This window comes from Lemur catta, chromosome 9, assembly GCF_020740605.2.
Source record: "Lemur catta isolate mLemCat1 chromosome 9, mLemCat1.pri, whole genome shotgun sequence".
In the NCBI taxonomy this organism is placed as follows: Eukaryota; Metazoa; Chordata; class Mammalia; order Primates; family Lemuridae; genus Lemur; species Lemur catta.
In genome coordinates, this window is record NC_059136.1 from 24,585,249 (window position 1) to 24,600,255 (window position 15,007).

Below are 15,007 nucleotides of genomic sequence, written 5' to 3' on the forward strand. Positions count from 1 at the left end.
GCCCCCTTGCTGTCTGGCGTGAAGAGGTCACAGCACTGCCTACTAGTCTTCTGGGCCAGAACCTGGGACTTGTTCTTAAATCTCCCTGCTGCTGGCCAACCTTTCTGGGTTCCGCTAGCTGTCTCTAGCTCCACTGTCGGTCCCTTACCCTGGGTCGGGCTCCCACAGCAGCCTGTTCTCGGCACGGCAGCGCAGGGAGCCCTCCGGTCACAGGTCTACGGCAGTCCTGGCCAGCGCATCCTGTCATTTTTAGGAGGTGTCCAAACCCCCTTACATGGCAAGTAGTGCCCTGTGCTTAGCTCCCCTTGGGCTGCTTCCTGGGGAGCTGCCGGACCATTCCCATCTGGGGTTCTAGCCCCCACCCCAAATTCTCTGAGAGCCTGTGTCAGAGCCCTCGCACAAGATGATCGAGTGGGTTCCCCAAGAGATGCGTGTGTCCCTGTCCCTGAGGCCAGGGCAGGCCTGCCTTGTTGGTGTTGGGCTGGAGTGTTGGGATTGGGCCATGCCGTGTGTCAGATGTGCTTCCCTGGGGTGCCTCTTGGGGATTTCAGGAGAGCACCGGGTTCCCACCTGGCCCGTGTCTGCTGAAGGCCCTCCCTGCTGCAGCCCTCTGCTGCGTTGCCACACGAATCTTTCTATCTGATGTTTTATTGGAATTCTACAAATTAAGCCTTAATACTTTGAAATTATACGTATGTATAGTTGGGATAGCAAACGAGTTCTACAAGGTTAATTAAGGAAAAACAGTAATTTCTAACTGCCCCTCCTTTCCCCTCCCCTGAGTGAACTACTACTAATTCTTATAGTAGATTCTTTTGATATTTATCTCTTCTGTAAATAATATGCTTGTATTGCTACTTGATTTTTTTACTGACTTATTTGTTGACTTGCAAGATGAGTGTTGAAGTCTTTTTCCACATATAAGTGCTTGCTCACTCACAGGCACACACATGCACACTACACACATGGATGCACACATAACGTACATACACAACATACACATACACACACACGTACCCAGGCCTACCTATTTCTAATGGAGTAACTATTGGTGGGTAGAACCCACGTCAGCCAAAGCTCCTGGGCTCCTCAATGCTTCTCAGCAGTGTCATGGGGCCCCAAGACCCAAGTCCCTGGGGCCCACTGGACTAGGTGGTGTCCTGGTGCCACCTACTGTGGATGGAGCTAGGTGGCATGGGCTGGGCCTCTTGGTCAGAAGGGACAGGGCTGTGCCACCTTCGCCACCCTGATTGTGGGGATCCAGGCCTGCCTCTTGCCCTCTGTGAAGCTTACTTTGTGCTTCACCTGCCTCTGGCTTCGGAGTTTGTGTGGCTGTTCTGAGTACCTGCTGTGAAGTATTCAGAACCTGGCTAGCCTGGACAGTGGGCTCTGTAGCGATGTCATTAGGATGCAGGCAGATTGGACAGATGTCCCCACAGGCACTTGCGCCCACAGCGGTGACACCACAGAGGCAGGGAGCCTGTGGATGGCAGCTCTGGCTGCGTCCAGGCTGGAGAGTTCCCTCCTGTGTGCTCTGAGTCCCTGGAGCTTGGCTTACGGGAGGAGGAGTTAAGCGGGATGCCGAGCTGCCCCAGGCCAGGGATAGCTGGTGTTGTGCTGAGGATGGTGTCAACGCAGTGAAGTATGTACTTGCTGTTTGTAACCCTTAATGTGTTTCCATTTATTTGTCGCAACAACCCTAAGAGGTAGGTACTTTTGTTGCCTTCACTTGATGGGTGAGGAAACTGAAGCCCAGAGAGGTGCAGTAGCTTGTACCAAGCTGCATAGGTAACAAGGCCAGGGCGGATTCACCTCCAGGCAGCCCGACCCCAGCTCTGCCACCCCATCATGTGCGTCTCAGGAAGATGGAGCTAGAAGTGGACCAGGTGGCAGGAGCTCTGTGGTTTTCAGCCCTGGTTCGGGCCCTGGCTCACATCATACAGTGACACATGCCTGCATGTTGGGGGAGCAGCAGGAACCAGTATTCCTGGAAGCCAGGCAGGGATGGGCTTGTGGGGGGCTTGGAGAGCAAGGGGAGCCAGGGCTCCAAATGGGACATCCGTGGTCTTTAAGAGCCAACAAGAGGGCTCACTTAGCTGGGGGTCCTATAGGGAAGGGCGGGGCCTGCCCTCTTTAGGGCTATGTTGTGTTCTCACCCACTGGCGGGGCCAGTGGAATAAGAAGCCACTAGAAGGGCTTGGTGGGGGTTGCTGCCCTGGGGGTTGCAAGGAGCCTGGGGTGGCCTTGGGAACAGGCACAGCAGAGCCAGGCTAAGGGGTCAGGGCAGGCATGAAGCCTCTGTGAATCTTGGCTTTAACCCTCCCCTCTTCACCTCCCTCCCCGCCCTCTTTGTGATTCCTCCAGCTCAGCAAGGAGGCTGCCGGCCCTGCCCTCTGTAAGAAGATGTCTTATGGATCCATCACTGGCGGAGGTGGCCTGGGGAGCCGCGGCCCTTTCGGGGCACCCTCAAGACAAGGCTATCAGCCCCTAGGTAATGACAGCAGCTGGCAGCAGGGGTGGTGGGTGGGATAGCAGTGGGCGGGGTCTTCAGGCTTAGTCTCGCTGGTGGCTAAGTAGAGGGGTTCTGTTCTTCCGAGAAACCTTGCTGGTGACCTGAGACCATGGGTGACTGTTGAGCTGCAGCCTGGGGCGATTTGGGTGTCAGGAGAGGAAGGATACGGAGCAGCGGTCCTTTTTTGGGGCAGACCTGGGTGTCCGAGGTCCTGCTCCGAGGATGGAGCTGGCACACAGAGTACCAGCTGCTGGGCGGTGGCGCTCTGGGTGTTTGGAGAATGGCTGAGTGGATGAGCAATCTTCTCTAGTCTCCCTAATGGCAGTGTGGAGCAGGAGGCTCTGCACAGCAGACAGAGGAGGACACTAGGGCCCGTGGGGTGACCGACGCCCCCCTACGGCCATGCAGAGGGAGCTGGGCAGAGCTGGGACCTACTTCTAGGTATTTCTGAGTTCTAAGCTTCTGCTCTTTCCGCTCCACCGAGCTTCACATCCTCTTCCCACCTCCCACTGCAGGCCATCAGGATCCCATGGTGGCTCCTGGCCTTGCCCTGGTTCCTGCCCTCCCTTCCACCCTCAGCTCGGACTGTAGGTCTGGCTTGGAAGGTGCCCTCCAGGTGGCAGGCCAGTAATGGACATCTTGGCCGTAGGTTCTGTCATCTGGCTCCCAGTGTCAGGTCAAGGCAGCCTCCAGCAGTAGGGAAGGGGATCGAATTTGGGGCCTCGAGAGCTCTTGGCTTACTCTGTCTGCTCAGGCCTTTGGCCCAGCCTAGCAGCTGCCTTAGGGCAGGAACTCTCCCCTACCCTGGGGCTGGGCTCCCGTGGAGCCTCAGGGCCCTTCTCAGGGTGTGGAGATGCGGTGTGTGAGTGTGTGTGCGCCTAGAGATCAAGTACAGTGATTTAGAGATGGATGACCCTGACACCTGCCCCACCCTTTCTGCATCCCGCATCCTTACCCCCTTGCCCTGAATTGCATATTTACTGCTTTTGCTTTTTCTTCATAGTTTTACTTATGTATGCGCTTGTCCCTAACCAGTGTGTTGCCGGGTTTTGCAAGTTTTTGAACTTCATTTACTGGGATCATGTGATTTGTATGTATCCGCCATTTGCTGCTTTTATGCATTGTGTTCTCAGAGCCTACACATTGTGTGTAGGTGCTGTTCTTTTGTTTTCCCTGCTGCACTGTATTTGGTGTACACTGCGGCATCTATGCCTGTCCCATGCCTGAGGGGCACTGAGGTTGTCTCCCGCCTCCCTCAGTCACAGTGTTGCTGAGCACCTGTGCCTGCAGTCCAAGGCCTCCCCAGGGTCAGAGGAGGGGTGGTGGTCCTGGGGCTGGGCACCTGAGGCATGCTGATGCCCGCTCCCACACGGAGCTCCCTTCATGCCATGTCCTTGTTGGCACCAATGTGTCACATGGTGACTTTGCCAACCTGGTGGGTGTGCAATGGTCTCTTCTTGTTTCAGCTGATACTCTCTGGAAACTAATGGGATCGATCATCTTTTCATATGTTTATTGGCTATTTGGATGGTCCCTTTGCTTAACTGTTTTTGTTTATTTTCTCTTGGGTTTGTCTTGTACTAATTGATTTGCAAGATTTCCTTCTACGTTCTGGAGATGAAACCCTTGTCAGACATGCTGCAAATGTCCCGGCCCAGTTCGGGCATGCTTTTCAGTGTGGTACCTGCTCACGACAAGGTCCCAGCGAGGACACACGTGAATTTATCAGTCGTTTCTCTCAGGGTTTGTATTTTTCTGTTTAGTTTAATAACTTCTACCACAAGATGATAATGATATTATCCTGTATTTTCCTCTATAGATTATATAATTTGTTTTTCATATTTAAGTTTTTAATCCAGCTGGAATTGGTTTTTGTTTATGGTGTGAGGTAGAGTGAGGGTGGAAGGGAAGCTCTAATGGTAGTGTTTCTGTATTTGCATAACAAATTGTCTGGGCTATTTATTCTGTCTTTTTTTTGTAGTCCTGCAGTGACAGCTGTGTGATAAAGTTTCCATATGGGTCCTTTTGTTCAATTTTTCTCTTCCTATGTCAAAATCCACCTTAATTTCTATAGCTTTATTGTAATTCTCAATATTTTTTAGGGCAAGTTGCACTTCTTATTTTTCTATAGAAATTTCTTGAGTATTTTTGACTCTTTGACATTGAACATAAATTTTAGAATCACCTTGTCAAACCTTTGGAGTTTTGACTGGAATTTCGTTGCATCTACTGGATGAATGTGGGAGAATGGACATCATCATTCTGAGTCTTCTAGTACATTGTACATGGTGCCCTTCTGAACGCTACGTTTTCTAGATGTTTGTTGCTGATATGTGCACAAGCAAGGTTTTTTTTTTTTTTTTTGAGACAGAGTCTTGCTCTGTCCCCAGGCTGGAGTGCGGTGGTGTGATCATAGCTCACTGCAGCTCGAACTCCTGGGCTCAAGCGATCTTTCTGCCTCAGCCTCCCAGAGTGCTGGGATTACAGGCATGAGACAGTGGGCTTTAAAAAAAAGCAAAGTCCAGAGATTTTATTTAATTTTTAAATGTTTTGTTCATTAATGTTCTAAATATGGAAAATTTCAAACACCAGAAGTAGACACAATCATGTAGGGAACCCCAGTGCATCCCTCAGCTTCCCCTGCCACTGCTGGTGGCCAGTCTGGCCGCAGTTGTGCCCTCCCTGCTCCCTGCTGTGTCATTTTGAAGTAAATCCCAGACATCAGATCATCTCCTCTGTTACTATTTCAGTGTGTCTCTAAAAGAGGACTCCTTTCATACGTGACAGTGTCCCATTGTAATGCCTCATTTCAGCCACGGTACTGAGTCTGCTGCTCGGATTGCCGGTGGCTTCGAGGATGCACCGTGTCTTCACAGTGCATGTTTGAAGCAGGAGCCTAGAAAGAGCCACGTGCTGTGTTGGTTCCATGTGTCTGAGTCTTCATCTCCATGTTCCCCTCCATCATTTTTCACCCTTGAAGTTTATACCCTTGAAGAAAGTGGGGTTTCCCATGTAGTACAATTGATTTTGGTCTACTGACTCTGTATCCAGCCATTTTGCCAAACTTTTTTTTATTAATTGTAATAATTTGCCTGTGGAATGTTTTGAGCTTTCTATATCATTTGTGTCATTTGTGAATAGTGACAGTTTTTCTCTCTTTTCCAGCGCTTTCACCTTTTACTTGTTTTTCTTCCCTCTGTGAGCTGGCTGGAACCTCACTACAATGAGCGGAAATGGTGACTGTGTTCTTTATGAGTCTGTGAGAAAATGGGATTGTGTGTTGTTGAATGTTTCTGGGATTTTGCTATGAAACTGTCTGGGTCTAGTGTCTTTTCTTTGTTCAAAGTTTTTGAACTACCAATTAATTTCTCTAGTTGTAAAAACTTGTTCAAGTTTTCTGTTTCCTCGTGGGTCAGTTTTAAGTTACATTTTTCTGGAAATGTATCTATTTTATCAAAACATTCAATTTGTTGAATAAAATCATAGCTTTTCCAGGCTGAGTGTAACCCGGGGCAGCATCGTGGGGTGGTTACAGTGGTTAGGAGCACAGACTCATGCAGCAGTGGGCTGGCCCTTCCTCTGGGAAGCGGAGCTGAGGGCCGGCCTGGGTACTGGGTGGCCGCAGGCGGAGCAAGGCTGCATGGGCCTGGAGCACCCAGGGGGCTTGCCATTCTCACGCCCAGGCCATGCAAGGGCTCAAGGTTGCGGCTGTTCCATTAATTTCAGCAATATGTGAATCACATCCCCTTTTCTATTCCTAATATTTTATATTTGTATCTTCTATTTTCTTCTGTAATCAATATTGACAGAGACTTGGCAATTTTAGAAGTCTCTACAAAGATGTGACTTCTGGCTTTCTTGATCCTTTCTGTTAGATGTCAGTTTTAAAGTTTGATTGATTTCTGCTCATGTTTTTGTTATTTTCCTCATTTTTTCTCTGAGTTGATACTATTTTATTCATCTAACTCCCAGATTGGATGTTTATAAACCTCATTCATGTTCAATATTCAGTTTTTATTCTTTTCTAATGAAAGCACTTAAAATTATGAATTTCCAAAGAATCACTGCTTTACTTGAATATCACACATTTTTAAAATATATGGTATTTTTATATTTGTTCAGTTCTAAATATCTTCTAATTTCCATTATGATTTCTTCTTTGACCCAGGAGTTTTTTAGAAGTGCATTTCATCATTTCTAAACATTCATATTTTTTTGGTAGTTTTTTTAAAAAAAATGATTTCTAACCTAATTGCATTTCTGTTGGAAAAGGATCAGTGCTGTCCTGATTTGTTGAAAATCGTGGAGACTGGGGCCTGGTGTTTCTTTATGCTCCTCTCTGCCCTGGATGACTGGGGAAGGCCTCGTGTGGGTGGGCCTTTGAGGCCCGTAGGAGCTGGGAAAGGACAGGATCTGGACAAGATGCCCATGGGCAGAGGAATGCTGCAGTTACCCAGCCCCTGCTGTGTGCCAAGGTCCTTGCTACCCTATTTATGGCAGTGCCTCAGGGCCACCTCTTCGTCCTAATGTCCCATAGACAAAGGCAGCAAGAAAACAACTGGCAGATTGTTCACACATAAAGAACTCAAATGAGGCCTGGCTGGGTGGCTCACACCTGTAATCCTAGCACTCCAGGAGATGGAGGCGGGAGAATCGCTTGAGCTCAGGAGTTCAAGACTAGCCTGGGCAACATAGTGAGACCCCTATATCTAGAAAAATTAGAGAAATTAGCTGGGCATGGTGGTATGTGCCTGTAGTCCCAGCTACTCAGGAGGGTGAGGTAGGAGGATCGCTTGACCCAGGAGTTTGAGGTTGCAGTGAGCTGTGATGACACCACTGCACTCTACCCAGGGTGACAGAGTGAGATTCTGTATCAAAAGAAAAAACAAAAGAACTCAAATGAATAGAAGGGAACCCCTCAATCCCCATAAAAATGGGCCGGGTCTATAGACAGCTACAGACAGCTAGGATGGCTGGTCAGTGCCTGAGGAGAGGTCAGCCTCACTGGTGACCTCAGAGATGGAAACCGAGGTACCTACCCATACATGCCAGCGCTAACCTCTGGTGGAAGTGGGCACTGTAAGGAGAGGCAGGGTGCTGCTGTCTCCTCCCAGGGTCTGGGCATAGCCAGTTTCAGGGCAACTTGGAACGGTCCCTCTTTTGGCCCAGCCATGCCTCTTTTGGGGCTCCATCTTAGGAGGTAATCAGCAATGTGGGCAGAGGTGTTCCCTGCAGAATGACAGTTTGGAAATACTGGAAATGTCTAGCTTTGGGGGAACAATTGAGAAAGTGAGGGTTCGTGATGGAACATGAAATCACACTGTTGGAGATCCTTGAGTGAGCTCTGTGCGAGTTATGGTTAATGGTAATGCAAATGCAAGAAGCAAAACCATACACTCAATATTTTAGTTGTATGAAACAACTGCTCCCCCCCCCCAGTATTAGTAATTTTTAATATTTATTTCTGGATGTTGTGATCTTTGTTCTTTAATTTATAATTGTCTGCATTTAATTTTTTTGTGCAATTTATGTGTATTATTCTAGTAAAAAACAAACAGTAACTGTCCCAGACCTGCCTGCCCTCCGCTTGCCTCCCCTCCCTCCCAGAGTTGTGGGTTCCTTTGATTCGGGTGGGCAGACCGTACTGGCCCCTCCAAGGGTATCTGGAGATGGCATGGAGTAGTGTGGCATTGGTGGAACCTGGACTTGCGGTGAGTGGATGCCAGTGTGATGAGGTGATAGAGTGTCCTTGAGCATCAGCTGCCAGCAGGCCTGCAGTCTCTCTGGGGCCTGGGCAGGGGACCCACCTTGGAGCAGGTGGGCACCTAGTCACTGAGTACCTGGATTCCCTCCTTGTACACTGTTGTCTGGGGCAGTGACTGCTGGGGTGGAGGTGTTGGGTCTGATGAGTATGTCTCTGCCAGGAGAGAATGGCATCTGGAAGCTGGAGGGACAGGCCTTGGCTTGGAGGCTCACAGTCACTCAGATACTCAGAGAAGCCTGGGACTTGGTGGCTTTAGTCTGGGCCTCCCTCCCCGGTGGGGGGATTGCAGACTGCTCTTGTTCTGGCTCTGAGATCCACCTTGCTGCAGTTCTCTGTCCTATAGGAAGCTGTACCCCCAAATAAGCTAGACTGCCCCTGCCCGCCACCATTTCCTCGTGTGCCCTCCTCCTCTCCCCACCCAGGGCCAGAGCTGGGGGATGAGTGGGCCCCATTCTAGGAAGGTGAGCCAGGGGCACTGGAGGCCCTCCCCGAGTCTGTGCCACCAGCAGGGCTGCCTCTGCCTGTGTGGTTTGGGGCCTTTGGGACTCCTCCCCCCTCCTGGGGGGCCCGGTGAGAGCCTTTGGGGCAGTCCTTCCTTGCCTGTCACGCTGCGTGCAGTGGCCCCCCCTGAGGATGCTGAGCTTTCTTCTCCAAGGGTTACATGAAGGACCTTTTCCAAGAGTTGCTGCTTCAGGCGCTCAGTGTGGAGACAGGACCCAGGGTGTCCATGCCGACCTGGGGACCTGCTAGAGGCTGTCGGTGCCGTCTGCAAGATCATCTAAGCCAGCTGCTTTGTGACCTGCTTGGGTGGTCAAGAGTGCCTCAGTCTCCTCAGGGAGCACCTGGGGAGCAGGTTGCAGACAGGCTCCTGGGGACTCCTTTCCGTGCCCTCAGCCTGGTGCACGCTGCCTGTCACTGGCTCTGGGAGGCCATGGATTGAAAGGCACATCTGTATTCCAGAGATGTTAACATATTTTTATAAGGTGCATCTGAGGATAGACAAATTTTAGCAAAACGTGTCCAGAAATGGTGGTGTTTGAATAAATGGAAATTATTAGAGAAAATTAAGATGTGTCATTTGTGGGGTTCAAACCCTGGAATGGTGGAGGGTGCCAGAGGGCACCTCTGTGCTTGTGCCTCAGCCACGTTGCCAGGTGTGGGGGGAAGTGTGTGGTTTTGCTTTTCACTTCCCATATACCATGGAACAATACTTTTATAAAATACAATAGAATGCCCCTGTGCTTGGATGTTGTGGCGATCTTGAAATGCCATGAATCATAATGAAGCCTGACTCTCCGTGTTTGTACCTCCTTGCTGCAGAGGGTAATATAATACCCACCTAAGTTTCATCTGTGACCGTGTCTCCGGGCCTAATTTAGGGGGTTGTGGCCTAGGCTGGGGTCACCTTTCAGAAGAACTGTGGTTCAGAGAAAAATCCAGAACACCTACAGTTCTGAACTTCCATCCTGGTGTTCTGAAAAAGGGGGGCGTTCTGGAGGACATGGCAGTCAGGGAGGTCTTCCTGAAGGAGGTGGGCCCCAGTAGAGCTGCTTTGGCTTGGGTGCCTGCTGTCTGTGCATGGGTCCTGGCACCGATGGCAGTGCCCTGAGCTACTTGCACAGGCAGGCTGGGAATAATCGTGATTGTCCCTTGCTGTCTGTAGAGTGCGCTAGATGTTGGACCGAGTATGGAATCCGCCATTTCCCCTGCCCATCGCCAGAGAGCAACTCACAGGACCCCTGTGTGGGGAAGGACGGAGAAGGCGATCTGGGGCCGGCGGGTGCACCCAGAGTCCCGAGGGCCAGGAAGCGAGGTACTTCCACTCAGACACTGGGTCTGGGGGGGTTCCGGGAATGCCACTCAGAGATGCTGGTGCTAAGGAGGGAGGGGTCCACAGGCGGGAGCTGTGGGGGTGCCCAGGCAGCTGCAGGGGAGGAGGCTGGGGCAGGTGCTGAGGCCCATCTCACCCTCACCCCCACTGCCCTCTCCCCCCTGAGGAGAACGGATGGCATGGCCAGTCTGGACTGGCCACAGGAGGAAGAATGTGATGACCAGGGCCATTAGGGTCCTGTAGGCTCAAGGACCAGGCCTGCACAGTGGGACGAGGGGGCACTCATGCCTGGGGATCTGGACCTGCTCACGGAGCCCCTTTGCCCAGAGCCTGATCTTCCTTATGGAGTGGGCTGGTGAGGGGGTGTGAGGGTCCTTGACGTGTGATTTAGGGAGGAATAGGTGTGGTGGCCTCTGCAGAGGTGTGGGCCTGGATGGGCTTCCCTCCTGGCAGAGAGGTCCCTTCCGGGTGCTTCCAGGAAGACAAGACCTGGAGAGAGAAGCCCCCTCTTGAGTACTTCCTCCCTGTGAGGCTCAGACATGCCCTTGGGGAGTCTTCTCTTGGGGCCACTGTCCCTGCCTTTGGGAAACCTGAGTCCTCTGACCCTGCAGAGCCATACCCCCAGCAACATACCTGCCCCAGTCATCAGGAAGCCAGTCTGGTCCTGACAAAGCTCATACGTGAGCAAAGACACAGAGGCCCGGGCACTGTTTGCTGGGCCAGCCCCGACGAGCTCCAGGCTGGCATGGAATGGCAGAGGAGTGAAGCTGCAGAGCAGCTGGAGTGCAGGAGGGACGGCTGCACTCATGGGGCTCTCAAGGTCCTGCAGCTGCCAGGCAGGCGGGTGTGAATGGCATCCTGCATGTCAGCTGGCGAGGGCTGCCCCCAGGCCAGGGATGTCCCCAGGAGCAGCCCCACGCCTGGCCCCAGAGCGCCTTTCCCTGGGGCCTGAGGACAGGAGATGCATGCAGAGAGCCAGGTCTGGCCTCCAGGCCCTGTCCCAGCTCCCTTGCCCTGATGGTGGCTATGGAAGACAGGTAGGTCCTGTTTTGAAGATGAAGCACTGTGGCCCAGAAGTTAGGTACCTTGTCAATGGCACCTCGCAAGGCAGTGGCAGAACCGGGAGGCTTGGACCCAGGTCTCTGGACACCCAGCAGGGCGGGTGGTGGCTGGGAGTGTGCAGCCGTGTCCTGAAGCAGAAGCCAAAGAGGAGGCGCCCCAGGGAGCTGCTGCTGGAGCTGCCGCTTCCCCTGGGCCTGGAGCCTTAAACACCCACCTTTTGGTGCCTTTCCAGGGCCAGGGGTTGCCCCTGAAGGCAGCCGGACACCAGAGCCCACCTCACCACCCACCACTGGCCCGAGAAGGGACTTGGCTGCTGGGCCCCATGGCCGCGTGACGGGACCCAGTGGCAGCCGGGCCAAGAAGAGGAAGCCCAACTTCTGCCCACAGGAGACTGAGGTGCTGGTGTCCAAGGTGAGCAAGCACCACCAGCTGCTGTTTGGCACGGGGCTGCTGAAGGCCGAGCCCACCCGCAGGTACCCGCGTGTGGAGCCGCATTCTGCAGGCCGTGAATGCACTGGGCTACTGTCGCCGTGATGTTGTGGACCTGAAGCACAAGTGGCGGGACCTGAGAGCGGTTGTGCGGCGCAAGCTGAGTGACCTCCGGAAGGCAGCGCACGGCCCTGACCTGGGCCCTGGCCAGCCACAGCCCCTGGCGCTCACGCCCGTAGAGCAGGTGGTGGCCAAGACCTTCTCCTGCCAGGCCTTGCCCTCCGAGGGCTTCGGCCTGGAGCCACTCAGAGGTGAGTTCCTCGCCGCAGGTTGCCCTGCCAGGGTGCCGCTCTGGCCACCTGGAGGGTGGGCCTGCCTCGGCCGTATTGCCCCCCTCCCTACTGCACAGGGGCCTCCTCTCCTCCTCCTTGGCCTCCTCTGCTTCCTCTTCCCCCGGTCAGCACCTGGTGCGTCCTTGTTCACTCACCCTGCACTCTACTCGCTCACTTGCACAGCCGTCCACACATTTGTGCATCTGGCAAACATTTTTGAAGTATGAAGGGAGCTTCAGAGGTAAATTCTGACTCCCTGTCCTGGGCCTGAGCTGAGCACATGCAGACAGAGGAGCTGGGCCCTCATCTCGCGGTCGTCTGGTCCTGCACGTGCATCGCGCGTTGGAGAGACGTCCGTGTGCTGGCACTGCCCCACATGGACACACACACAGAGATGCAGGCATTCAGCAGTGCTCGCCCTCTGACATTCCACACCTGCCAATCTTCTTCTGTCCTGCCCGTCCTGTCCTGTTCTATCCATTAAAATAAAGCTAGTTGTGACTTTCTAAGTTGGTTTCATGACCTGGGTCTCAGAGCTGCAGTTTGAAACATACTGCCCTGTTACTGTTTTTAACACCCAGGAGAGGCCTCCGTAGTGGGTGGTCCAGCCCTGCAGTGTCAAGGTGGGCAGGTTGAGACCCGGGAGGGAGGGTTTGCTGGGGCCATGTTGAGCCCTCTGTGGAGGCCCTGCGGCTCAGGCGAAGCCCTTTTCCTCCAGGGTAGCATCAGTCTGTTGCTGTCCAGCAGGTTGGGAGGTTGACAGAGGTCAGTGTGGGCCCAGTGTCCAGCAGCTGCGTGCTGTGGTCTCAGCAGGCACTTGGGGCCGTGGACTGGTGCATGAGGCCACGGTGAAGCTGGAGAGCCAGAAGAGGAGGGTAGCATCGTGGTGCCTGCACTGGACTCCAGCTGCAGGGGTGAGGTCTGCCTGCTGCAGTGGAAGCTGCCCAGACAGGTCATGCTGCTGGGACTGGATGGCTCCCCAGAGTGCAGGGCTGCAGCGGGTCAGCCAAGGTTCTCCTCAAGACACAGGCCTGAGCCTGTGCAAGGATGGTGACTCCTGGAACTGACGGTGCCTGGAAGAGGTTCCCAGCAGGTGTTGCCAGCCCCACCTGGACAAACAGACCTCGCAGGGCGCTGCGGGGCACCTGGATGGTACGGCTTCCCCACTTAACTCTCAGGATGAGGTCGCAGGAAGTGGCAGCTCCAGGGCCTGGTCGCCTGGCCCTTGCCACAGGACATTGCTCGGGGTTGCTTGGGTCCCCTGGGAGTGTGTCTGCCAGGACAGTCTTTCCTCTTGCAGAGTTGGGTGTGTGGTATGGGGGTCCTTTCTGGCTGTAGCTGGGAGAATGCTCTGCTTCTGAAGACGCCTCTGGTGCTAGAGTCTGGAGCCAGCCCCAGGGTCTCCCCTTGCTCTGTGTGCTGCAAGGACAGGCTCTCCATCCTCTGCCAGCTGCCATGGTGGGAAGATGTAGGAAGTGGCAAAGTTAGAGATCCTTAGCACAAGGACTGGGCTGCCAAAGAGCAGCTTGCTGGGCAGTTAGTGGCCGAGTGGATGGTGACATTGACGGGGTGACCTTGACATCATGGAGGACGAGGTAGTGCTGTGGGAGATGGTGGGATGGCTTGGCCCTGAGCAGCCACCCAGGGCAAGATCCTATTCGCCCCCCTGTGCTGGCCTCGTGGCTGACTCCTGGCCACTTCCTGCTATCCTGGCCAGTCTCCCAGACCCAGGGCAGCTGGGTGCAGCCTCCTGACGTGAAGTCATGTTGCTGTGTCTCCCGTGTCCAGCCCTTCCCTGGCTCCTCCAGTGCCCCCTGCACATGGCCAGAGCTGTGACCCAGTAGGCCGATGCCATCCTTCCTGTGCTTCCATGCACCCTGTCCTCTGGGCACTCTGAGCTGCTGCTGCTGGAAAGAGGACCCCCCTGGACGCTGTGGTGCCTTTGCATATGCCGTTCCCTGTGTCTGTCCTCTCCCCGCATTCTCTGCCTCACCCATAGCAGGGGTCAGGGTCCTAAGACACACCTTGCCCTGCTTCCCCTTGCAGGGGCAGAGACCCGTCTTGGTCATCGCTGGGAAGATGTAACTGAGAGGCATTGAGCATCACACAGCAGTGTGTCCTCGCGAAGTCACCGTGCTTTAGGAATGTCTCAATTCTTCACTCCAGGCTGTCAGGGCTGGCCTGGGGTGCTGATGATAACCCTCACATAGTCACAGGCTGAGATTTGGGATTTCTCCATTTCTCCTAGAAACTGCTATTGTGGGAGTGTAGAGGCTTAGAGTGGGGAGGGCTTGGTGGATCAGACCTCCATCCCACTAGCTCTCTCTCCTTGTGTCTGTCCCTCAGCTGGACAAACAGGTGAGCAGGGAGCCTCCCAGGTCCAGGAGTCAGCAGCTACCAGTATCCTGCTGAGTTATACTAGCAGAATCTGGCCACTGCCCCCAGGCCTGGAGGCCAGGGAGAAGTCCTGTGGTTCTGTGTGGGGGAGGGCTGGTGGGGGTTCTGTCCCACCCTTCTCTGAGGTTGCTCTCTATAGACCTGTGCACACCCTACATCCTGTCTGCAGCAGGGGTGGCATTGAGTGAGTTGGGCTGGCCATTCTGAGCCCTGAAGCTGTGTTGGGTGCCATGCTAGGTGGACCCACAACAGCCTGTTTGGGGACTCTATTGTCACCCCTACTTAACAGGGAAGGATAGAGGCACCAAGCATGGAAGTGGCCCCTGGTGAATGGGGCACTGGGTATCAGGCTGAACCCATCAGACAGTAGAAGTGAGAATGCCCCGTACTGCCCTTCCCCTCCTGGGGGGAGGGGTAGTCAGCCTGCGTCTGGGGTGTCATACCAGTCAGGGCTGCATGCTATTGTCACTGGGCCTGCTCCTGCCTGAAACTGGATCAGGACGTCATCCTTCCATCGAGCTCCTCTGGCAGGTGGGGCACTGTGTGGCCTAGGGTCATGCCTAGTGGGGACAGAGCCTGGCAGCCAGTCAGCTTGCTGGGCAGCCCGAGCAGCCAGGCAGGCGTGGGGAGGGGTGATGGGGGTCCGAGGGGTCTCGGTGCTGACTGTGGATTGGTTGTGT

General features: G+C 53.9%; 1 protein-coding gene across 1 annotated transcript in view; it reads left to right on the forward strand.

Moving 5' to 3' along the window:
- TSNARE1 (t-SNARE domain containing 1) overlaps positions 1–15,007 on the forward strand; it is a 107,140-nt gene that overhangs the window by 24,896 nt on the left and 67,237 nt on the right. Inside the window, 4 exon segments of the mRNA XM_045560951.1 lie at positions 2,365–2,491; positions 9,940–10,089; positions 11,402–11,646; positions 11,648–11,909. Of these exon segments, the coding sequence (XP_045416907.1) occupies positions 2,365–2,491; positions 9,940–10,089; positions 11,402–11,646; positions 11,648–11,909 (784 nt within the window).